The sequence below is a fragment of the Schistocerca serialis genome, chromosome 2 (assembly GCF_023864345.2).
Source record: "Schistocerca serialis cubense isolate TAMUIC-IGC-003099 chromosome 2, iqSchSeri2.2, whole genome shotgun sequence".
Lineage (NCBI taxonomy): Eukaryota > Metazoa > Arthropoda > Insecta > Orthoptera > Acrididae > Schistocerca > Schistocerca serialis.
In genome coordinates, this window is record NC_064639.1 from 908,133,858 (window position 1) to 908,161,355 (window position 27,498).

General features: G+C 38.7%; 1 protein-coding gene across 1 annotated transcript in view; it reads left to right on the forward strand.

Moving 5' to 3' along the window:
- Nucleotides 1–27,498, forward strand: part of LOC126456324 (esterase E4-like) — a 90,288-nt gene that overhangs the window by 58,988 nt on the left and 3,802 nt on the right. The window contains 3 exon segments of the mRNA XM_050092073.1: nt 5,939–6,114; nt 8,850–8,997; nt 20,069–20,201. Of these exon segments, the coding sequence (XP_049948030.1) occupies nt 5,939–6,114; nt 8,850–8,997; nt 20,069–20,201 (457 nt within the window).

Consider the following 27,498-nt stretch of genomic DNA (forward strand, 5'->3'; position numbering starts at 1 on the left):
CCCATTCAAAAAACCTCTCACAAATGACATTTTATCTTTGTCATTCCATCTTTCAGGCAAATCATTAAATTCCCTAATGAAATCCAGTGGATGCACTTCCCCATATTGTTCAAAATTATTAAATTTCTTACAACTGATAAATGAGGGACTGTTTGGGACACTACATACTCTCCATATCTCCATTCTACATATCTCTACTCTCCATATCTCTACTCTACATATCTCTTCCATCTTTTTCTCCATTTCAGCTAATTTTGAATCTACATTTTTATTTACTTTTCCCAGTATTTCATCTATCACTACTCCACACTTGGTTTATACCTCTGCCTCTACATTTTTAATCTGATCGATTTGGTTCTGAAGTTTAACCCTATTTCCAGCACAAAATTTCCTGGTGGCTCTGACTTCATCTTTACACTGTTTTTTGGAAGCCTCTGCCTTCCTACTACAGTCATCACAAAGCTTCTTTCTCTCTTCTACACATTTACTACTCATTAGTGTTAATTTCTCATTAGTATTATGTACTACCTTATTTACCTTTTCATCACAATATTTAACTGCTGCTCCCACCTTCTTATGTAATTCTGTAAGATTAGAGTTGACTACCTTAATTTCTTTTTTAATTTCCTTCTTTAGTTCATCCTTTAAGCTAGTCATGTCTTGTTTCATACACATACTACTCATAATTTGCCTTAACATCACTTCCAATTTTCTGTCTGCCATAATCTCTTAGCCTTGCTGACTTTCGTTGCTAGATTCCTCCCACTTAATGTAAATGATTTCATTTGCTTCAGTACTGTTTTCATCCATTTTGCTCACATCATCATAAAATGTAGATGGCACTTTTGTCATCTCATTTACAATAGGAGCTTCTTCCCCATCATTCAAAGTTACATTCATGTCTGATTTATAACCATCATCTACAGAACCGGTCCCCTATTGTCCATGCTCTCACGCTGTCTTTTTAATTAAGGCCACTCCTTATCTGTCACTTAATATAAAATGGCTTTTGCTATGAAACTACCTTATTCTTATTCACTCGTCTCCTGCTGCTGCTGCTATGGTTGTCATCTCGATTCATCGTCTGCGTGGCTGCTGCAAGTTGTAATTTTCACAGTGAAGTGTGTTGTATCTCCTGGTCGGCTGCATCCAACAGCTGCTCCTGTACTCAATGGCTGCTTCCATAGAACCCACTCACTGATGGGCTGCTGTCCTACTGTGATCATGAAACCCAAGTGCTGATTGGCTGTTGCACTTCCTTCGTCAAGGTCACAGCACTGTACACCGTTCTTGAGTTCACTGTTCACAGTTTGCGAGCCCTAGTTTATTGTGCCCACATAAAATATTCCTCACACGCAAGGGCACAATATGTGACATTCACCTGCTTTATTTCCTTGTTGATTGTCCACAGTGTTGATGTACTGCATTGCTATACTGGCTGAAAAATGGAGGGTGGCAGTTCAACACTGACTACTTTAAATGATGTATCCAACAGGTGCACATTTGTGTTTCACAGTTCTTTACTTTCAGCATTCACCCCCCCCCCCCTCCCCCCCCCCCCCTCCAATAATACACAGTTATATAGCCAGTCCACTATTGGTTAACTTTGATAAGCCTCATTAATAGGTTGCAAGCAAACATTAACATACTGCTACGATAGTTTACTGTTGAATATCTATGAGCAGTAAAAACCTAGCCATACAGTTCACAATTCTTGCAGAATACTACGGTATGTGTTGAACAGACACTGTCATTGTTTTAACACACAGCCTATTTGTCTTACACTTATTCCATTGTTAAGTTGATGCATTGTTGTTGACCTAACCAGCATGGGTTCCTCGTCTGAAAATCAGCCATGGACTGACTGTCTCAAGACCAAAAATTGGGCTTTTATGTATCATAACAATAATAGGCACTGAAACCATACATTGTTCAATGTTTAAGTTACAGAAATTACAACTGAAACATACCTCATTCAATTAAGTGAATATACAGAAAAATTCTGTCTTTTAAACAGTTTCTTCTAGTACAAGGTTTAAGCCGTACTATTAATTAGTACAGAATTTATATTTGCTTATAAGTTAGCAGCCCCCCCCCCCCCCCCCCCCCCCATGAACCATGGACCTTGCCGTTGGTGGGGAGGCTTGCGTGCCTCAGCGATACAGATAGCCGTACTGTAGGTACAACCACAACGGAGGGGTATCTGTTGAGAGGCCAGACAAACGTGTGGTTCCTGAAGAGGGGCAGCAGCCTTTTCAGTAGTTGATCTGGCCTTGTAACAATAACCAAAACGGCCTTGCTGTGCTGGTACTGCGAATGGCTGAAAGCAAGGGGAAACTACGGCCGTAATTTTTCCCGAGGGCATGCAGCTTTACTGTATGATTAAATGATGATGGCGTCCTCTTGGGTAAAATATTCCGGAGGTAAAATAGTCCCCCATTCGGATCTCCGGGCGGGGACTACTCAAGAGGATGTCATTATCAGGAGAAAGAAAACTGGCGTTCTGCAGATCGGAGCGTGGAATATCAGGTCCCTTAATCGGGCAGGTAGGTTAGAAAATTTGAAAAGGGAAATGGATAGGTTAAAGTTAGATATAGTGGGAATTAGTGAAGTTCGGTGGCAGGAGGAACAAGACTTCTGGTCAGGTGACTACAGGGTTATAAACACAAAGTCAAATAGGGGTAATGCAGGAGTAGGTTTAATAATGAATAGGAAAATAGGAACGCGGGTAAGCTACTACAAACAGCTTAGTGAACGCATTATTGAGACCAAGATAGATACGAAGCCCACACCTACTACAGTAGTACAAGTTTATATGCCAACTAGCTCTGCAGATGACGAAGAAATTGAAGAAATGTATGATGAAATAAAAGAAATTATTCAGATAGTGAAGGGAGACGAAAATTTAATAGTCATGGGTGACTGGAATTCGAGTGTAGGAAAAGGGAGAGAAGGAAACGTAGTAGGTGAATATGGATTGGGGCTAAGAAATGAAAGAGGAAGCCGCCTGGTAGAATTTTGCACAGAGCACAACTTAATCATAGCCAACACTTGGTTTAAGAATCATGATAGAAGGTTGTATATATGGAAGAACCCTGGAGATACTAAAAGGTATCAGATAGATTATATAATGGTAAGACAGAGATTTAGGAACCAGGTTTTAAATTGTAAGACATTTCCAGGGGCAGATGCGGACTCTGACCACAATCTATTGGTTATGACCTGTAGATGAAAACTGAAGAAACTGCAAAAAGGTGGGAATAAAGGAGATGGGACCTGGATAAACTGAAAGAACCAGAGGTTGTACAGAGTTTCAGGGAGAGCATAAGGGAACAATTGACAGGAATGGGGGAAAGAAATACAGTAGAAGAAGAATGGGCAGCAGAGGATCAAGTAGGTAAAAAGATGAGGGCTAGTAGAAATCCTTGGGTAACAGAAGAAATATTGAATTTAATTGATGAAAGGAGAAAATATAAAAATGCAGTAAATGAAGCAGGCAAAAAGGAATACAAACGTCTCAAAAATGAGATCGACAGGAAGTGCAAAATGGCTAAACATGGATGGCTAGAGGACAAATGTAAGGATGTAGAGGCTTATCTCACTAGGGGTAAGATAGATACTGCCTACAGGAAAATTAAAGAGACCTTTGGAGATAAGAGCACCACTTGTATGAACATCAAGAGCTCAGATGGAAACCCAGTTCTAAGCAAAGAAGGGAAAGCAGAAAGGTGGAAGGAGTATATAGAGGGTCTATACAAGGGCGATGTACTTGAGGACAATATTATGGAAATGGAAGAGGATGTAGATGAAGATGAAATGGGAGATACGATACTGCGTGAAGATTTTGACGGAGCACTGAAAGACCTGAGTCGAAACAAGGCCCCCGGAGTAGACAACATTCCATTGGAACTGCTGACGACCTTGGGAGAGCCAGTCCGACAAAACTCTATCATCTGGTGAGCAAGATGTATGAAACAGGCGAAATACCCTCAGACTTCAAGAAGTATATAATAATTCCAATCCCAAAGAAAGCAGGTGTTGATAGATGTGAGAATTACCGAACAATCAGTTTAATAAGCCACAGCTGCAAAATACTAACACAAATTCTTTACAGATGAATGGAAAAACTAGTAGAAGCCGACCTCGGGGAAGATCAGTTTGGATTCCATAGAAATACTGGAACACGTGAGGCAATACTGACCTTACGACTTATCTTAGAAGAAAGATTAAGGAAAGGCAAACCTATGTTTCTAGCATTTGTAGACTTAGAGCAAGCTTTTGACAATGTTGACTGGAATACTCTCTTTCAAATTCTAAAGGTGGCAGGGGTAAAATACAGGGAGTGAAAGGCTATTTACAAATTGTACAGAAACCAGATGGCAGTTATAAGAGTCGAGGGACATGAAAGGGAAGCAGTGGTTGGGAAGGGCGTAAGACAGTGTTGTAGCCTCTCCCCGATGTTATTCAATCTGTATATTGAGCAAGCAGTAAAGGAAACAAAAGAAAAATTCGGAGTAGGTATTAAAATCCATGGAGAAGAAATAAAAACTTTGAGGTTCGCCGATGACATTGTAATTCTGTCAGAGACAGCAAAGGACTTGGAAGAGCAGTTGAACGGAATGGATGGTGTCTTGAAGGGAGGATATAAGATGAGCATCAACAAAAGCAAAACGAGGATAATGGAATGTAGTCGAATTAAGTCGGGTGATGTTGAGGGTATTAGATTAGGAAATGAGACACTTAAAGTAGTAAAGGAGTTTTGCTATTTGGGGAGCAAAATAACTGATGATGGTCGAAGTAGAGAGGATATAAAATGTAGACTGGCAATGGCAAGGAAAGCGTTTCTTAAGAAGAGAAATTTGTTAACATTGAGTATAGATTTAAGTGTCAGAAAGTCATTTCTGAAAGTATTTGTATGGAGTGTAGCCATGTATGGAAGTGAAACATGGATGGTAAATAGTTTGGACAAGAAGAGAATAGAAGCTTTCGAAATGTGATGCTACAGAAGAATGCTGAAGATTAGATGGGGAGATCACATAACTAATGAGGAGGTACTGAATAGGATTGGGGAGAAGAGGCGTTTGTGGCACAACTTGACCAGAAGAAGGGATCGGTTGGTAGGGCATGTTCTGAGGCATCAAGGGATCACCAATTTAGTATTGGAGGGCAGCGTGGAGGGTAAAAATCGTAGGGGGAGACCAAGAGATGAATACACTAAGCAGATTCAGAAGGATGTAGGTTGCAGTAGGTACTGGGAGATGAAGAAGCTTGCACAGGATAGAGTAGCATGGAGAGCTGCATCAAACCAGTCTCAGGACTGAAGACCACAACAACAAACAACAAGTTAACAGTAGAATTCAAGTTACAAAACAAATATTGATTTCACCCTATAAGAAAAGATATTAACTAGGAATAGTCAAAATAAATTAGGAAGTCAATTACATGCATAAAACTAAGCACAAAAGTAGATCTGGTGGTATATTCTTTAAGACTGAGGGCCAAGCTTTCTCTTTTATGAAAATGCAGATCATTTTCATGTATGTTAATGGTAATTAGCCATAAACAAAAAAAAATGAATTTAAGGAGGCCAATGGCAAAACAAGAGGGAAAGAAAAAAGATCCCAGCTTTCTTTGTCACATTGCTTCTAAGATGTCAGACATTATCCTCCCTCAGAGCTAACTAAAAATATATACCACACACACAGAAAGCTATGTTGTTCTCAACAGCTATGCTGCAATGACACTGGAGCCAACAGCATCTATACTTTTGTAAATTGTATGACATGTATACAGAACTTCAGCCACATGGAGCCGTTGCTTCAGGGCATTCATTTTTATTTTAAAACTTTGATAAAAAGAAATTAATCAAATTAATCCCTATTTCTTTTTGATTTTTCTGATATATTGACTGTTTAATTGTGCTAATTCCTTGTTTCAGAAATTACCTACAATAATCTGGCAGAAAATATGTCTGAAAATTACGAGACAGTATTTCCAATTGCATTTGTTTATGAGCGGGGTACGCCACACTCACTTGAAGTTAGTAGAGAGCTGAGAAAGTTTTATCTTCAAGATAAACCAATGACAAATGATTCTGAGGTTGCTCTTGGACAAGTAAGTAAGGCTCAAATACGTATGACATGACTTACATAAAAAGTACTATAGCGTACTGAGTGTGATGCCCTATAGTCAGCTGTTTTTGTAACTCACCCTGTTTACTAGTGCCTTACACTGTGTATGTTCTTGTGAATCTTCCATCAACTATGTGCAATAATAATAGTTAAGAACAACAGTAACACTTATATTTTTACAATCTGAAATGCCAGGACAAACTTCAGAACATGTTTCTTGGCACAAAAAATGACAAAGACTCATCTCAACCAATACCAAGAAATGCATGACAATGTTGATCTTTAACAAGACCAAATGCACCCTTTGCGAGAAGATCCAGTTATTCCTTTTGTCAGAGAAAGTTTACTGAAGTTCCATAGCACCCCAGCTCAGCAAGCTTCAATGTGATGTTCATAAAATGAATGTTGTTATCCCTCTGTATTTCTGGCGTGTTGAGAGCTAGTAATATATTTAATAAATCAAATATGATCAAGACCATTTTCAGTCCAATCATCCTCATAAACTTGAAAAGCTGAATGGTGGCCATTTCCTCTGAGATAAATTTCAATGTGTAGAGGCAGTATCTACATCTACATCTAAAGCTATACTCTGCAGACCATTGTGAGGTGCATGGCAAAGGGTACATCCCATTGTACCAGTGTCAGGATTTCTTCCTGTTCCATTCATTTATGATCATTTGAATGTCTCTGTGTGTGCAGTAATTATTCTAATCTTATCCTCGAGATCCCTGTTCGAGCAGTATATTGGTGGTTGTAGTATATCCCTCAAGTAATTAATCATTTATAGCTGGTTCTTGAAACTTTGTTAATAGACTTTCTCAGGATAGTTAACATCTGTCTTTGAGAGTCTGCCATTCCAGTTCCTTCAGTATCTCTGTGGCACTCTCTCATGGATTAAAGAAATCTGTGACCATTCATTCTGCCCTTCTCTGTATGTGTTCAATATCTGCTGTTAGTCCTATCTGGTAGGGGTCCCACACATGTGAGCAATATTCTAGGATGGGTCACACAAGTGATTTGTAAGTAATCTCCTTTGTAGACTAATTGCACTTCCTCAGTATTCTGTCAATAAACCAAGGTCTACCACCAGCTTTACCCATAACTGAATCTATGTGATCATCCCATTTCACATCCCTGCAGAGTGTTATACCCAGGTACTTGTATGAGCTGGTTGACTCCAACAGTGTCTCATTGATATTATAGTCATAGGATACTACATTTTTTCATCTTGTGAAGTGCAAAATTTTACATTTCTAAACATTTAGAGCAATTTGCCAATCTCTGCACCATTTCGAAATGTTATCAATATCTGACTGAATGAGTATGCAGCTTCTCTCAAATAGAACTTCCTTATAGATAACTGCATCATCTGCAAAAAAAAACCTGATTTTACTATTAATATTGTCTACAAGCCCATTAATATACAACATGAATAGCAAGTGTCCCAACACACTTCCCTAGGGCACACTGGAAGTTACTTCTACATCTGACAATGACTCTCTATCCAAGATAACATGCTGTGTCCTCCCTACTGAAACATCCTCAATCCAGTCACAAATTTCACTCAATATCCCATATGATCGTACTTTTGACAGTAAGTATAGGTGCGGTACTGACTCAAATGCTTTTCGGAAATAAAGAAACACTGCATCTACCTAGTTACCTTGATCCAAAGCTTTCAGTATGTCATGTGGGAATAGTGCGAGTTGGGTTTCACATGATCAATGTTTTAGAAAACCATGATCATTGTGTTTGAAGTTCAAGGTAGAAGAAGGCACTACCTACATATGATTGATCAATTATTTTTCATCCATTAGTGAATATTTTAAAGGCATGTTGCTAGGCATCCTGAATTTGTTGTTAGCACTTGACTTTTTAGTTTCGGAGAGCAGATGGATTTTGCTTGAATGGGTTACTTAGAAAAAGACTGTCACAGATATAGCTTTCTGCCAGTAAGGCCTTCATCAAAATTAGATGACAAACACACACATACACACTCACGCAAATGCAACTCACTCACCCATAACTGCAGTCTAAGGCAACGGAGGCCACTGGCCGAAAGCTATATTTGTGACCATCTTTTTGTTGTGGCTGTCATGACTCAGCATCTCCACTATGTGGTGAGTAGCAACTTTCCTTTTCACAATATTGTTACATTCCGTTCTGGATTTTCCATTGTTTGATTTACTTAGAAAAAGGAATTCAGATTTTCTACTTAGCCCAGTAAAACTATAATTGTTTTGAAGAAGCTCCTGTAATTTTTAATTAATTGTCATTTTGCTACTGACACTTAGAGCTACCTATCTCCTCATCTTTTGCCTTCTGTTGCCTCCCTAGCTCCTCTTTGTCCCACATATGTAACACTGTATGTCTTTCCTCTGTACACACCCATCATTCCACGCACTCACTCATAAATAAACATCATCATTGTGGTCATGAGGACTGAGTTTAGATGTGTGTTGTAGAGAAAGAGCTAAATAAAAAGAGTGGTAGCTTGAAAGTTGGTGGCATTTTCTGTGCTGTAACATTTGTTTGTAAGCCATGCACCAACCAGCCAACCAGTTGCCTGTGAGGGCTCACCTGTCCTCATTTTTGTCTGTTATTTTAGTTTGAAAATTTCTATCATCATTAAATTTTACTTCTATTATTTTGTTGTTTTAGAACAGAAATTTTTAATTTATATTGTGGTCTATTTTCCTTTCTGTTTCCCTTTTACAGGCATATTCTGATGCACTTATAATATTCCCTACAGACCGTGCTGCAAAGATAGTAGCTCAGCTGAGTTCAGCACCTGTGTACTATTACCACTTCACGTATGCAGGCAGGTACAGCTGGTTGTACTCCCCAGGAACTCAAACTCCATATGGTAAATACCTTGTTTCAATAAAATACAGCTGTAATGTACATATTATTTTTGGGTAGTCTTTGCAGCAAATTTTGATCCAAAGGTAATTCAGCTAATAACTGAAGACTTTACAAGTTACTGGAATTTCTTTCACAGTTCTAAAATGAAACATAATATTATTCTCATGTGGTATATACCAAGCTTCAAACAGCTCTGCTTGGAAAACACATATGGCAATAAATAAATGCTCTAATGTCAGTATACATTCTTCTCAAATTATACTGAGAAATTTATACTGGGAAATTCTTACTCTCATTAAGGAACAGAACAACTCACTCATTCATTTACTCATTCTTCATGCCCTGCACAGTCCAGCATTCAGAGGAAACTTCAGGTTGTGTAAAAAGTCTTTTTATTTATTCATAATGTGCCCACTGTATCACATTTTTGATATGTATAGGACTTCTCAAAATACAGACAGTATAAAAATTTTCATATTTACATTCATGTACAAAATCTAGGCAAACATAAGTTGTAATATTAGATGTAGTTTGGAAGCTTTCTAATCAACACATCTTGATGACTCTAGGACAATAAATAATATACTGCTTAATCAAACAATGGATACTCCAGATAGGAATGCCAACAATATAGGAAAAGACAGATTTCTACTTACTGTAAAGAAGACCTGTCAAGTTGCAGACATGCAGAATTGAAAGACATTTACGTAAAGGTTTTGGCCACAGACCTCATCAGTAAAGAGAGACACACACCATTCACTCACACAGGCAGGTACTCATCAAGCACACACCGCTGCCGACTCCAGCCACTTGGACCAGAATAAGTGGCATTCCAATCTGAACCACCAGAGATGGCAGTCACATGTGCATGAGATATGCTTGCATATGTGAATGAATGTGTGTTTTCTTTTTCTGATTAAGGCTGTAGCCAAAAGCTAAAGTGTGTCTTTTATTTGTGTCTGCAACTTAACGTTTATTTGCAACTTAATGTGTCACCTTCATGGTAAGCAGCAATCTGCTTCTCCCTTACATTGTTGATACTTGAACTTGGAGTTTGCATTGCTCAACAGTCTGATAATAATAAATTTCTATGCAAGGTGATGCAGATAGTGGAGATTTTCTAAGAGAGATTAATATAGCTGTGTATGAACTTATTTTATTAATTAAAATAACTGGCTTTCCTTGTGACAGCTGACTTTTCAAATGCAACAAAAACAATGCAAAGAATACTACCACTACAAAGAAGACAAAGATAAACAGCTGCACTCAAATATGCACTAGTGGTCAGAATATGAGCATAAACAAGAGCAAGAACTGCAAACACATACAAATGCAATTATGCAAAACATTTCGAACATAGGGAGATTATGAAGGAGAACTGCAGCCATGAGCAATATTCCAGATATTCATTAATGCTGTAGAAGCTATTATTATGTTGGCAAATCCTGTAGAAGCTGTTATTACATTGCCAAAAATTATGATCTGGAAATGGTTCACTTTGAGTTTTTTAGTCAGAAAGTAGCTGATTTCTAGAATGCTAGCCAACTTGATTATTGTTTTTGGCAGCTTGTTTGCATTATTTTAGTGAAGTCAGTTTCTAATGACAGACACACCAAACATATACATGAAAAAAACAAGTAACAACATGACTGTGTGTGTGTGTGTGTGTGTGTGTGAGTACTCAATCCAGAAAAATGTTTAATCAAAAGTCAATGAAATTTGCTACAGTTTTGTATGTTCCTTCATACCACACATGAATCAGCTGCAGGTGACTGACTGTCTAAATCAAATGATGGAAAGTCCAGGTTGTAATATCAACAGTTATTGCTACTCACTGTGCAGATGAAGCATTGCTTACAGACAGGCACAATGAAAAGACAGTTACACAGAGAGCTTTGAGCTACAAACTTCTTCAGCAAAGAAAGTAAAACACACTACATGACACAAGCAGGCACACCTCACACACACATGACCACTATCTACAGCCACTCTAGCAAGACTACAATTGATGTGTTGAATGAAAGTAGCAGTTAGGGATTGGGAGGCAAGGGGAGCGATATCAGAGTACAATGGGTGGGCAGAGAGAAGAGTACTGTCTAGTGGAGTGTGTAGGGACTAGAACACTTCTGGGCACGGCTGCCAAGGGCAGCATTGGGTGGCTGTGGAGGAAGGAGGGAGGTGGGTGAAAATGGGCAGTGAAAAAGGACAGGAGCAGTGAGGAGAGAGACTGGTGGGTGCTTTGGCAGGAAGCAAGCACAATGAAGGTGAGGGAATATGAATGGGGAAGATGCTATAGGACAGAGGGAGTGGAAACTGTTGGGTGGAGGGTGCGGCAACAATGTGTTTTCAGGAACAGAGAAAGTGTTTTGCAGTTCAGTGAAGGTGGTGGTGGAGAGAAGGATCCAGATGGCCTAGGATTGTGCCATAGGGTGGTCCACTTTGCTCTTGGCCACAGTTTGGCAGTGGTCATTCCTCCTGGTACATAGCTGGTTGTTAGTCATACCAATACAAAAATGTGTGCAATGTTTGCAGCCCAGCCGGTATATGACATGGTTGCTTTCACAGGTGGCCTAGCCTCTGATGTAGCCTGTAGCAGGACTGGAAAAGAAGTGCTGGGTGGTTGGATTGGGCAGGTCTTACACCTAAGTCTACCACAGGGATCCCTGTGGCAAGGAGCTGGGATTGGGAGCACCATAGGAATGGACTAGGATGATGTGGAGGTTGTGTGGGTGATGGAACACCACTTTTGTGGGGAAAGACCTCAGGTACAATGTCCCTCATTTTAGGGCATGATGATAGGTAATCAAAGCCCTGATGAAGGATTTAGTTCAGTTGTTCCATTCCTAGCTGTAGCAGGTGATGAAAGGGGGTGCTCCTTTGTAGCTGGTTCTTGGGGGTTGTGGGAGGATTAGGGGTGTGTAGGAATTTGGCATGGGAACTCTTTTTGTGAACTAGGTCTGGGGGACAGGGCCTGTCTGTGAAGGCCTTGTTGAGACTTCAGCATACTGGGCAATGAGGTCTTGTCACTCCAGGGACACCATTCCCAGGTGGCTGGCAATATGGGAGAGATATTTTAGTGTGGAAGAAATGGCAACTGTCAAAATACAGGTACTCTTAGTGGTGTGTGGCTTTAATGTGGACAGAGGTGCGGTCAGAGCCTTCAGAGAAGAGGAGGACAATATCCAGGAAGGTGGCACACCAAGTTGAGGAAGACCAGGTGAAGCATATGGGAGAAAAGGTGTTGAGGTTGTGAAGGAATGAGGAAAGGTTGACTCCGCCCTCGGTCCACATCATGAAGATATCATCAGTGAACCTGAACCAGACCAGGGCTTTGCGGTTTTGGGAATCTAGAAAGGCTTTCTCTAGGTGGCCTGTAAAAAGGTTGTCATAGAAGGGTGGCATTCAAGTGCCCATTGCTACACTGTTCCCTTCAAATAGTCCCATGTTAAGATGGTTATTGTGCCCCCACTGAAAGAGTTTCATGAAATAGTTGTATGTTAGGATTACGTTATAAGGCATATGAGGAATGAGGTTGCGTGTTTCGAGTCTGAAGGACATTGTGAGAGATTGTGTTCAAAATCAGCAAGACTATGGGTGTGAGGGATGTTGATGTATAGGGAAGTGGCATCGGCACTGACAAATAGGAATCCAGGAAGTGAAGTGACAGAGATGTTGGAAAGCTGGTGAAGGAAGTGGTTGGTATTTTTGACATTGGAGACTAGATTTTGGACAATTGGTTGGAGGTGCTGGTCAATGAGGGCTGAAATTCTTTCAGTTGGGGCACAATAACCATCTAATATGGGACATCAAGGATAGCTGGGTTTGTGGATTTTGGGAAATATATAGAAGGCAGGTGTGTGGGATGTCAAGGGGGTATGGAGGGAAATGAATTCAGGTGAGAGGTTCTGCAAATGGCCAAAGGCCTTAAGCAGGTATTGGATGTTATGTTGGACTAGACAACAGGCAAAGGCCTTCTGCTAAGGAGTCACTGACTAGCTGGCAGGCCTTTGCCAATTGTCTGACTCCTCCACTTACAGTGATATCATCCCATTAGTCCAGCATAACCTCCAATACCTATTGAACACTAACTCTCCCAATATCCTTCAGACTCCAAACCTTCTACCTCATTCCTCATACACTTTACTAACTTTATTGTCACCCATAACTACTTCTTGTTTGAAGGGAAGGTATACAAACAAATCCTCAATGTAGCCAGGGGCACTTGTATGATACTGTCCCATGACAATCTGTTTATGGGCCATCTGGAGGAAGCTCTCCTGGATTCCCAAAACCCCAAAGCTCATTGATGATATCTTCATGATCTGGGCTCATTGCTGAAACAACCTTTACTCATTCCTTCACAACTTCAAACCTTCTGTCCCAGCTGCTGGTCTTCCTCAACCTGGTGTGCCACCTCCCGGGACGTTAACCTCCTCTTCTTTGAAGGCTCTGACCATGCCTCTGTCCACATTAAACCCAGAAACCACCAACAGTACCTGTATTTTGACAGTTGCCATTCCTTCCACACCAAAAAATCTCTCCCATACTACCTGGCCACCAGTGAATGGTGTATCTGCAGTGACAAGAACTCATTACTCAATATGCTGAAGGTCTCACCAAGGCCTTCACAGACAGGCACTGTCCCGCAGACCTAGTCTGCAAATAGAGTTCTCGTGCCATATTCACACATACCCCTAATCCCCTCATCAACCCCAAGAACCACCCAACACCACCCCAGACTGGAACAACTGAACGAAATGCTTTGTCAAGGCATTGATTATCTGTCATCATTCCTTGAAATGAAGGACATCTTACCCAAGATCTTTCCCTAGAAAAATGGTGTTCCATCACGCACACTGCCTCCACTACATCCTAGTCCATCCCTATGCCACTTCCAATCCCAACTCATTGCTACAGGGATCATATCCCTGTGGTAGATATAGGTGCAAAACCTACCCAATCCACCCACCCAGCACTTCCTATCCCAGTCCTGTAACAAGCTTATACTGCCCCATCAGAGGCTGGGCCACCTGTGAAAGTGACCATGTCATGTAGCAGCTATGCTGCAATCATCTCTCAGCTGTTTATGTTGGGTTGGCTACCAGTCAAATGTCCACCATGAAGAATGGGCATGCCAAAATGTGGCCAAGAGCAAATTGGACCACCCTGTGGCATAGCAAGCAGTCAAACATAAAATGTTTGGTTTTAATGGCTGCTTCACAACCCTAGGCCATCTGGATCCTCTTCTCCCCCATAAGCTTTTCTGAACTGTGCAAATGGGGTTTATCCTTACAACACATTCTCTGCTCCTGAGATTATCACAGTCTCAACCTAAGAGAACCTGTTGTCCCACATCCTCTACTGAACAGTTTCTGCCCCCTCTGCCCTACACTATCCTCCCAATTCATGTCCCATATCCTCCTTGTGCTTACTCTGTGGCAACACCCAATTTCTCTTTTCTCCTCTCTGCTCCTCTTCTTTACCACTCCTCCTCCTACTCCCTCCCCTCCACCACAGCCTCCCCACTCTGCCTCTAGCAGTGTTGCCATGTCACCTTCTAGTCCCTGCATGCTCACCCAGACAGTGTTCTTCTCTCCCTCCCCCCTCCACTCATATTCTGTTATCCCTCCCCATGCCCTGCCCAAGCCCCGATTGCTGCGTTTAGTCAATTCAACAGTTGCAGTCAAGCTATAACAGCAGTAGATAGTGGTTATTGTGTGTGAGGTTTGAGGTTGCTTGCCTGTGTGAATGTGTGTGTGTGTTTTCCTTTTTTTTCTGAAGAAAGAAGGCTTCAGCTGAAAGCTTAGTATGTAACATATTTTCATTGTGCCTGCCTGCAACTCACTATGTTGTCTTTATCGTGAATAGCAATCTATTCTTCTCATAACTGTTGAATAGTTGACTATTAGTTTTCATTTTCCAGCTTTAAATTATAAAAGGTACACGTGTGTTACTAGTGTATGTAACTGGTTTATTTTTCATCTGTGACTTGTGAATAATATGAAATCCTCTAAAAAATGTTGCTGAGAAACTATATACCTATCATGTCACTGGCAGAAAGATCCAAAGAACATTATCAGGGAAAATGAGAAAAGGAAAAAGAATGAAGTTTTACAACAAGATGGCTCTTTCAGTTTTTCCATGTGGCTCAGAGGAATTTTAGCTGAGTACTCAATACCTAAATAAGATACATGGATAGGAAATGAGAGTCCTGAGATTTGTAGAAAGCTACACAAGATTTTAGAGAGTTGAGAAGAGTAGGAAAGAGATACAAATAGACTGAAGATTTGTCTGGGTGTGTGGCAAGAATGGATTGCTCAGATAGTGGCCATTTCCTATAAGAGGGGAAAAAATCTGGATTTGAAAACTGTAATTCTAGTTCGTCACACAGTCTTAACATTTTATGTGATGTTTTTGTACTTTTTCTAGTGGCTTTGTTTTGGATCATTGAGCAAAGAGCTGGACTTTATTTATTTTCAGTGGTAATAGTCCACATTCTCAACTGATTCCAGTTGGCATCTTTAGTTCTGATGTTCTTAAAGATCTACTTTTCCCCACCATCACAAGATTTTGCCCCTTGATCTTTTCCAACATTCTGATCAAAGAATACACAAAAGATCTTTTGTACGGGGGTGGGAGCATACCACTGTAGTTGTTTTTCTTCAAGAATCTCCAACAGGATTTTTTCCATTCCTAGATGTTCTCAGATATCTTCAGTCATTATGCTATCCATTTTATCTTTTGTAGGGAATAAAAAGGGAATGCCACCTAGCTGGTCCACTCCACACATAGGTATGAAATGTTTTGTGTAGGTGATCTTGGAAACATATGGAACTGTTCTATCCCAAAGTATCTGACATGGTTCCATATTTTAGAGTTTGGAGGCTTTTTATAGTCTGTTACCAATCTCTTGGAGTATGGTGTTATCCAAGGAGACAATATTACCTAAACAATGGAAGTTAGCCTTGATCTCATTTTTAATCTCAGATTCATAGGTGGTGTATAGGAAAATTTCTATTCAATGCTAGACTGATTTTCTTGGGCTTGCTATTTTTGAGACCCATAGCCACAATTTTTTCTTGCCATAGGTCTAGATTATCTAGTACAACCACTTGTGTCTCATCTCGTATCGAAACATCATCAATGGATTCATTAGCTCTATATGATGGAGCCTTTCTTTTTGCTGCTTTTAAAATTTAATCCCTTATGTTGATGAATAGGAATGGTGAACTACAACTCTTCGCTTCAGACCAGTCTGATCTCTGTTCTGGAACTGTACTCCAGAGTACTTCTCAGGAGAATGAGCAGTGATTTTTTTCAAAATAGCTGCTTTTCTCCTAAAGTACATATATAACTAATATAAAAGTAATTGCCATAATGATCACTCTGTGCAGATTAGCACTACTTTCAACTTTTTGGTAGCATATTTGCAGAAGTAGCAAGCAATGGTTGCTTCTGTCTGTTAGAGTATAGGTTGGTGCATTCACATCCCTGAAGATTCTTTTTCACAATGTGATCTATGGACACAGTATATGAATGAATGATATGAATGGATGAGTGAAAGCCACATATAATCCTCATAGCAATAACAAGGTAGAAATTGATGCACGAAGTCTACAGCCATATTGCTTTCTCAAGTGTAGGTTCAACAGATTTTCTTGTTCTGTCCTTGAGGGTTGGATTGTCTCATAGGTTTGTAGGCCATATGACAGCGTAGTTACACCTCTGTAACACACTTCTTACTGTCACAATACGAGAGAAGGAAAGTTGCCACTCACCATGTAGTGGAGATGCTGAGCCGCAATAGGCACAATAAAAAGATTTATGCAATCATAGCTTTCAGCTATTAAAGCCTTTGTCAGCAGTAGACACACATACACATGGGCGCACACACACACTCACGCAAGTGCAACCTGCAGTGTGCTTTCAAAATTGTAAACTTTCATATGTATACTGTTTTCAATGACTTTTGATTTAATGGAATCTATGGTATTAATATGGGTCTATAATTGTTTGGCATTTCTGTTTCATCTTTGTTATAAAATGGGAGGTGTAACTGTCATTTTCACACATTCGGGGAACACACCTTCATCAAGAATACAATTTGCAAGATATGTTAGGGGTATCATGATTGCAAAAGCTATGTATTTAATAACACTGTTAACAAGCCTATAGTAAGCCTTTGTTTTTGAGTTTTTAAGTTTTTAAATTTATTTATAGATCTGAAGATGTTATTTGAGGTGATTTTTCACCAGAAATTTTTGGTTGCTTATGCAGAGATATAGAAGCTGAACAGTTAATAGAATTATTTGTAGTAAATGAAGAATGGGACCAGGTAGAGTTTATAAAGTATTCATTAAAGGCATTGCAATCTATTGGGACTGTGGTTTTCCCTTTGCCCATATTGATCTCACTTTTTATAATATTCCAGGCTGCTTGACATCAGTTTTTTGGGTCTGTGATATATATTAGTCATTTATTTTACATTTAACTGATTTTAATTCATATTTGTACGGCTTCTTAAGGGTAATATGGTGTTGCCTGGCTTCCTCCCTTTGACCACTATTATTTTTGTGCATAAATAGCTGTATCTTTATTTGCTCAAGTTTTGGAGTGTACCGCTTGTTAGAGTGCTGAAGTATCTGTTGTTTCTGGGGAGCACTTTTTGTGACAAGCAGGTAATACCTATGTATTGCATTTTTAATTCTAGATAAAAACATAGAGAAACCCTCCTCAACAAGATTTTATTTTATTTTATGCAGTATATTCTACCAATGTATTACCTTCAGTTCATGTATCAATTGCTCAGTATTGCTCTCAATTAATATTCTATATGTGACTAACTGTTGAGTGCTCTCAGGTTTCATACTGCCTATTCTGATGCATATCCCATCATGGTTAGATAATTGCAACTTAATCACACCATATTCTAGTTGACACCTATATACATTACTAATTATGTTGTCAAAGCATACATCTAACCTAATAGGATTTTCATTTATACAGTAGCAGTTTAGTGATTTTAGACAGTTAATCATGCCGTTTACATTTCTTCTACTTTCTATTACATCTATGTTGAAGTCTTATGCAATAAAATTTTTGTGGTTTTTGTGTTTAGTGAACTGTTTGATTAATGCCTTCAGTTTATCTATTAGAACTTCCTCATCAGAAGTTGGAATTCAGTATGCAGACGCAATGATAATTTTTTGTGTTTGCGGTATTATAGCTGCTGCCTCAAATGCACCTTCAATGTAGTGCTTGCCTAAGTATATTACTGAATGCTGCAAATTTAGATTTTCTTATATGTAAATTGCCCCACCACCATGTGCAATATTAGTTCTACAATAATTTAGGGTAAAATGTAGCCATATGGTCTATTTCTTAGTTTTGCAGCCAGTGCTCATTAATACATAGTATGCTGCAGTTAATTTTATCTGACCAGTACTGTAATTTATTAAGCTTACTTCTCAGGGATTGTGCATTAACATGTAACAATATCAAATCATTTTTGATATGGGGAGAATACTTATTGCTTCTTCTACTGTATTTTCTTTACTTCTCACTGCAAATTGTTGTGACCAGATCCAACATGTGTTAGGCTTGGTCACTGCTGGAAGCTTTCATGTACTGACTCTTTAAACTGAAGCCTATATATTGTTTTATTTGCACGCCTAAATCTGTTTTATTTTTTACTTCTTATTTTTATTTTTTTATTTTTTTACAGCCTCAAGTAGTGTTTTGCTTAGAAGTGATTTCCTAAGCCATTTAGGTGTTGACCATGCCTTGCGTGGCAAGCTGTGTTACAATGACAAGTTTACTGTGGGGCACAGTTGTGGTGTAGCTACAGACCAACATATTTTTAATGTCAGTCACTGTTACAGCTTTAACAATGTAGGAAAAGATAGATTGCTATTTACCATAAAGAAGATACGTCAAGTTGCAGACAGGCACAATTGAAAGACACTCACATATAGCCTTTGGCCACAACCTTCATCAGTAAAGACTCTCTCTCTCTTTCTCAAGCAAGCACACTTCATGCACACATGACCACCAGCTCCAGCATCTTGGGCTGGAATGTCAATGATTGTTACCTTTTTGAAATGATTACATGTTGAACCATAGAGCTTGTTTGCTCTTTTTTAGTATCATTTCTTTTATTATACACAGACATCATAAATGTACTCTTTCTGTATTTCTCTTTCATCCTATGCAGTGTCATTGTGAATTAGTATCCCACTCCTTGTGAGACAAACTGCACATTAAAATTGTTTGTTCAATTCAATTTCCACAGTCTGTATTCTCTTTTGGCTTCTTCAGGAATTCATCATTTTATTTGTTTGATCATCCTCTTTGTGGGATATAAATTGAATCACACCTCAATTTCTTCCTCTCAAGTCATCAACAATTTTATTATCCTTCTACTAACAAACTCAGCCAGAGTGTAAGTATTTAATTACTTATGGATGAACAATTTCACTTGATTTTACCCAGAGCAAATACAGCCTATGGTCCAATCTGAGATTTATTTTCATGATTATTGTGTGCTTCATTTCACTTAAGCCCAAGCTTACTTCTTAACATTTATTTATTTATTTATACCATAAGAGTGACCCACTCATTGAAGTTATTTCATGTTCCATCCTGATAGTCAATTCAGTCTGCTTTTGATTCTGTTGGCTGGAATGGCATCACAGTATAAGCTGTTGTTCACTGATGGCAATACATTTATCCTGGAAATACCATCCCCATCTTCTTTGTGATATATTACTACTGCAATTTCTGTCTCACTTGTTTCTGAGAACAGTCTTTCTTTCTTTCTTTTTGTCCCCCCCCCCCCCCTCCCCCTCCCCTTTAAACACCACACACTTGAATCTCAGTCTAACATGCTAATTGTGATGTAATGTTACGTATAAGAGACCTCTCTCTATGTGTCACCAACTAAAAAGGCACGCACATTTCTGTACATTAAAAGATGAGTTATAAATTTTTTTATGTTTGTTGGAAAGAAAATATATGTATATTTTATTAAGATGCAGTTTCTAACTCATGCTTTGTTTGTTTTTCTCTCATAGGCGTTTCACACCATGATGATCTCATTTATTTATTCTACATCTCAGCAAGATTCCCAGAATTCATTAAAACTGATCCTGAATACATAACAGTGAAAAGAATGACAAAAATGTGGACAAATTTCATCAAAATTGGGTAAGTTTATCCATTCAAAGATATAAATTTTAGTAAGTACCTTTCCTGTTGAAAAGCACATCAGTTAGTTAATTAGTTTCTCCATGAGCCTGTTTGATGTACAATATGATAGTTTCATATGATATACTCAATATTTTATAAAGTCAATATTTTTCTTGTCAGTGTGAAGCATCACAGTGCTTTGTATCTGCATATCACACTTCTGTCTGCATCCCACTTAGACTGAGTATTGGGCAATGTCAAGTCCTTTCTTACCTTGTATTGTATCTGTAATAGTTACTTCTGTTTGTGAGCTGCATATGATTTTTCAAAACAAGCCTGATAAGTGAAAAGTACCATACACTGTGAGGCAATATTCAATATTCTCAGCCCTATACAAGAGAATCATGAATAGATGACATATATCACCATTACTACATGTTTCTTAATATTAGGGATTATTAAATTCTTCCTTGATGTAAATTTTCACAGAAACATCTGGCATAACACATATTGAGTGAAAGTGGGCAAAATAAGTTAACATATAGTTTGTTTGTCCCATAATTAAGATGTCACCAGGTCTTGTACCGACTGTCAGTATGACAGTTACATGCACAATGTGCACACTCTTTGCAGCCTGATGTAAGGGACAAGCTTGAGCAGATGTGGGTGTTGGACTCATAGAAAACTAGCACTCCCAATTTCCGTCACAGTGGGAAACAGCATGTTAATGACAGAGGCTACTGTGAAATATTATCAACTGTAACAGCAGATAGATGGCTTGCAGTTCAGTAAACCTCTTGCCATTTCAATGCTGGACTGCTACAATGGCCAGTGCCCATACCATCCAAAACTACCTCCTCAGTATGAGACACAGTAGTTGCCACCTGATGCATGTATGTCTGCTCAGTATTTGTCAAAGGTCACATACATTGGTGTGGCCACAGGAACACTAGACTAGGATGCTCAAAGAATTGAAATAGGTCATCTGATACACACTGACACATGCCAGTGACTGGGTATGAATTTGCTGAAAACTTCATGTAGCAGTACAGCTTGGTCACCAACAGGTCAATGTTCAGGAAGAGTGTTATTGTACTCTCATGTGAAAGATGCATACTTAGCATGGAATGGGGCCCCTGATATGCCATAGTGAACATTCAGGAACAAACTGTCTGATAATGTACATCTGTTTCTTTGATTGTAGTACTTCACAGTTGATCACTACCTTCGGTAAACAATGCACTAACACATGTTTCCAATTAAGCTAGAATGGTTTGTGGATGCTACTTCCCCTCCCCCCCCCCTCCCCCCTCCCTCCACCATACCCTTCCACGTATTGCCTGACATAGGGATATCGCTTTGTGATGTGTGTGGGCTCAGACCCAGTTCCAATCAAATTCATTCAGTTTTTGATGATGACTGGATGGCCATGCATCAGGTTGACACCCCTAATTCTCTCATTGTACTGCAAAATCCATGCCATGGTGTACTTGTACTTCTGTCTTAATCAGGACAAACCCGAGTGATGTATGCTACTACATAGGTGCCTATAATTCAATTGCTTGTGATTGGGTATTTGTAATGTGAGAGAGTTTGATGGTGGTGGTGGTGGTGGTGGTGGTGGTGGTGGTTAGTGTTTAACGTCCCGTCGACAACGAGGTCATTAGAGACGGAGCGCAAGCTCGGGTTAGGGAAGGATTGGGAAGGAAATCGGCCGTGCCCTTTCAAAGGAACCATCCCGGCATTTGCCTGAAACGATGTAGGGAAATCACGGAAAACCTAAATCAGGATGGTTGGAGACGGGATTGAACCGTCGTCCTCCCGAATGCGAGTCCAGTGTGCTAACCACTGCGCCACCTCACTCAGTGAGAGAGTTTGATAATTGCTCTGCAGTGTAGTATCAATTTATTGTTTTTATGAATGAGAAAGGAATACAAGAACAGGAATGGATAAAACCTAGATCTGGCACATAATCTGTTCCCCTCAAATGGCCCTAAGAGGCCACTGTCTCTGTTCATAGTTAAACCTGACTTTCTTACAAGTGTGTGTACAATCTTGACATAGTTTATATCCTGTTTCAGAAAATATTGTTTTGTTTATTTGGATGATTTGAAAATGAGTTCAGGTAACCCATAACTAGTCATCAATTAAATAAAAAATTAATCTTGCTGCTTTGACTATTTCTATATAAAATTTAGTAAAATATCATCCAGTACCATGTTGAAAAATCAATAATGTAACTAAATAAAAAACAACAGGAGATGTCACATTCAGTTCTTAAAAAAATAGAGAAATTTCTGAAGAACGTGTTAAAACAGAGAAATAAAATAACGGTGGAGAACTCAAGACAAAAAACAGGACAAGTGTGAATAGGACTTGCACTCTGAGAGTTCTGTGCAAACTTAATTATGTATGTAGATAGTGTATCTATTGGTTCTGAAGAGTGTGTTTGTGAGTATGAAAATATGTGACATAAATGACAATATCTTTTGATTGCATTCATTTAGAAGCTTAAATATTTTTACACCACCAAGGGACCATAAACCCTAGTATTTCACATAAATTTCAACTTGACAGCATTTTATTTATTTATCCGTTTATAGGCAATATAAATTGTGTGAATGTTTTCAACACATAAACACATAAAATACAGACACAGAGACATAAAAATATATACAATTACATACATAAATAGATACTTACATTACTTGCCTTACTGAGTTACCCATTTGGACATTGTATTTCACTGTTTTATTGAACATGTTGTAAAATGCCTCTTATTTGTAGTAATTAATCATTAGCACAATTGTCAACAGAATTTACACATCATTTTTAGGTAAGCCTTTATGTTATAAAAACACTCTTTCAACAGATAATTTTTTGGGGTATTCCTGAAGGCATGTATTTCACTTTTATCTTTGATCTCTTGTGGTAGTTTATTGTATTGTTTAATTCCATTATGTAGCACACTATTTTGGGTTTTTGTTTTTTCTATTGAGAGGTGGGTGAAGGCTGGATGTGGTACCATGTTCATGTAGAGACCTGTTCATTGGGTACTAATCACTGTCTTTTTTAATGTGGATCACTGTTTGCAATATGTACTCGCATGGAACAGTCAGGATCCCCATAGATTTAAACAACTCAGTGCAATGAGTTCTCTTGGTACTATTTGTCATAATTTGTACAGCCCTTTCTCGTAGCTTAAAGATTGTTTGTCTGTTCTGATCATTTGTTCCCAAGAACAGTATCCCATAACTCATCACAGAATGAACATACACAAAATATGTTGTTCTGGTGCATGAGCTACCACACACAGAATTTACTATTTTAAGTGCAAAGCATGATGAAGCTATTCATTTCCAAAGGGCAGTAAAATGCTCAGTCCCATTTAAGTTGTGTGTCAACATGCATCTCCAGAAATTTTGTTTATGATACGTATTCTATGAGTTAATCTTCCACTTTTAACGAGCTATTTTTGGGTTTTCTGCTTGTGTGAATACTAAAACTGTTGTTGCTTTTTTTAACATATAAAGTTAATTTATTGTTGTCTACCCATCTGCATACGTGTATGAATGTATCTTTAGCTTTGTTCTCTAGTATATTTGGTGATGCTTCACTGATCAGTATGTTACTGTCATCAGCATGCAATACTGTTTCACTGTGTTTGACACTCTGAGGAAAATCATTGCTATATACCAAGAAGAGTGTTAGGTCAAGCATACTTCCTTGGGAGACTCCAATATTACTGTATTCTGGGTCAGAAAGGCTTTTTATGAAATGAATGGAGTTTGTTTGTCAGACCTCTACCCATTGCTCTCTGTTGTTTAGGTATGAGTGAACCCACTTATTTGCTACCCCTCTTATACCTAGAGCTTTTAGTTTATTTAACACAATTGTGTTGCCTACTATATTAAAGGCTTTGCTGAAGTCAAAGAAGATACATGTTATATGATTTCCTTTGTATAGTGCTTCCTGAACAACATTTGTAAAATGAGCTTTAGCTGTTTGTGTGCTTTTACCAGGCCTGAACCCAAACTGTTCTGTACACAAAAGATTGTGCTTTTTGGGTACCCCAAGAGTCCAATTTTGATTATGGGTTTCCTTACTTTTGAAAATGATGACAGTAAAGAGGTGGGCCTATAATTTTTATGCAGGGGCATGATCTTTGCATACTTTAGAGCCTTTGGGAAGCAACCTGTGGTGAATGATTCATTTACGATGTGGAGTGAAGGGTCTTTTATACTCTCTATACAGTCCTTCAGCAACCCCACAGGCATTTCATCCGTACCTATTGAGGTTTTAGTTTTTAGGTTCCGAAAAACAAAACTTATTTCCTCTGAAGTGGTGGCTTGCAGCAGCATTGTGTTTGGAACATAGTTCAGTGTTTGTATAGGCTGTATTTTGTCAAATTTGTTGTGTAGCTTGGTAACTGGGTTCCTGAAATTTTGATTGCGAAGTGTGCAGTTTTTTCGAGATCATGTATTGTGGTACTATTTTGCTGTAATTGTATGTTTACCTGTTTTGTCTCTCTTCTACTTGTCTTCTGTTTGGCGACATACCAGGCAGCTTTTATATTGCTTTTTGCCTTTTATATAATTTTAACATTTTAGAACTTTTTGTTGTAACTAAAACTTTTCGATATATGATATGCAGTATCATTTTGGTTGTTTTGTATGCTGCTGAAGTGTTTGGGTGTTGCAGAGGATTTCCTTATCCGTTTGGTCACCCAGTTACCTTTTTTGTGTTTTAGTGACTCGCAGTACTTACGAGAACACTTCTTCCAACCTAAATTTCCATAGAAACATTGAAAACTTCCTATCTGTACTATTTCCATGTAAACTTCTTCTCATGTTTCATTGTTCATTTGCATGGTAAATTCAACCTTTGTGCTTGCTATGTTTTAAGAAGTGACTGGAATGATCTGAAAGGCCCAGGTTACCTACAACAACACAATTTTCTTTCTCCAAGTCAGTTGGTATATGGACAATGATTGATGCTGAATGCTCAGTTACCCTTGCGGCTGTGTTAATCAATGGTGATATTCTATAGATGTACATGATGTCCTAAAATGTGCTGCACAACCCATCTGGCTTTAATGTGTTGATGTTTAAATCTCCACAAATCAGAATTTTGCCATTAGGATGATTAACCATGTCTTATACATAGATACATTAACAGCAAAACTAATCCATGTCACCACTGGGAGAATGGTAAATATGTAGTGCAGTAAGTCTTTGTAACATATGTGGCTTTCTCATCTCTGTAGCTGATACTTCTATATGTTTTTCTTCACGTAATGAAATAATGTCATTGCTAACTTTATACAGAATCCCTTCCTTTACATTCATATGTGATCCACCACCTCTTATAGAGGTTCTACTATAATGGCATGCTAGATTACAAGATCTGTTCAAAAAATTCCAGAACTTTGACCCAGAAAATTTTTCTATGCTTACCTTTTACTTATTGTGCATGGTCTCCTTTGAAATACTCTCCTCCACAATTGATGCACCACTCTCAACACCGTTTCTACTTCTGGAAGCAGTCTTGGCATACCTCTTGCTGGATTGCGTGATGCACAATTTGTAGATTTTCTTTTATCTCATGTATCATTGCAAATCTTCATCCTTTCTACATCTACATCTACATCCATACTTCGCAAGCCACCTGACGGTGTGTGGCGGAGGGTTTTCAACTTTGGAAATAAAAAAAGTCCGCAAGGGCCAGATCTGTAGAGTAAAGACGACGAGGCAGACAATGACATCATTTTTTGTGCAATAGTCATCCACCAACAGTGACGATGAGTTGTCTCTCCACATTCCAGGCCGTTTCCTTCTCACATTTTCTCGCAGGCATTCCAGCACATCCCGATATTACCATTGATAACAATTTGTCCCTGTGGCATGAATTTTTGATGAACTAATCCTTCAAAATCAAAGAAAACTATCAACATGGCTTTACATTTTTCCTGGCCTGAAGAGCTTTTTTTGGTCTTGGAGAACCTTTCCAAACCCATTGTGAAGGTAAAATCTTGGTCTCAACATCATAATGGTAGACCCTTGTCTTATCACCAGTTATGATTGTCTCAAGGAACATCTCATTCTCATTTGCACAATGCAAAAGCTCTTTACAGATTGCAATGTGAAGTTCCTTCTGGTCTTGACTCGTGAGCCATGGGACAAACTTGGCAGCAACATGCTGCGTTCCAAGATGCAGTTTTAGGATTTCATGACATGATCCAACTAAAATGTTACTTTCTTCTGCAATCTCTCAAATGGTCAGTCTTCATTTGACACATACAATTTTGTTGACATTCCTGACATGAGCATCATCGGTAGATGTCGAAGAGCGTCTTGAACGAGGGTCACCTTTAAGTTCCATCTGGCCATTTTTAAATCATGTGAGTCATTTGTAACACTGAGCATGGATTAAGCACTCACCATAGGCTTTCTACATCATTTGGTGTGTCTCTGTAATTGAATGTCATGCAAAATTTAGTGGAGACATGCTGCTCCTTTAACTCTCCATCTCAAAATTTGCAAACTGTATCACACATCATTGTACTCGACATATTACTGAACAAATACTAACAGACATACAACAACAAAACTTCTGGTAATTACACATTAAACACAGGTGTGTCCAGGAATGTCAGCCACGTTTCGCGCCAACGCATTGGCGCAAAATTACAAATGTTCCAGAATTTTTTGAACAGACTTATTATATGTGCTTAGAGCTACTTTTGTAATTTCTGATCCCCTGCACCAATCTTCTGTTATGCAAACAAGTGAACTATCAATAGTCTGCAGTTCCACTTGTAGCTGTTGCACTTTTATTTCTTATGGACTGGATATTCTGTTGGAGAACTGAGAAACACTGAGTACTTCTTGCCTTGGAGGCTTCTTGTTTCCTTTGTTTTTATCTAAGAAATCATTTGGGTGATGAAGAGCTATAGTTTTCTTGTATTCACCTCACTATCCAATGTTCTTTCTGCTGAATCCTCATAATTTTTTGCATGATTTGCTGCCGCTGATGGTTCTTTCACTTCTACTTTTTCTTTGGTGTTTTTGTTGTTCCTGTTTGGTCTTGTGATGGTGTTGTGTCTATCAATTTGGTTTTGAAGTTATATTGGTGTTCTATTATTTCCTTAGTTGTCATGTTTGGCCAATATTCTTTACCCAAGCCTTCCAGGTGTATTCAGTGTTGTGTGTGGAATCTACATCCTATATTACTCATGTCAACACATTTCACATTTTTAAAATGTCTGAAGATTTTAGCAAATTGATTATTGGCCCTTTGTATCTTTGTATTAACA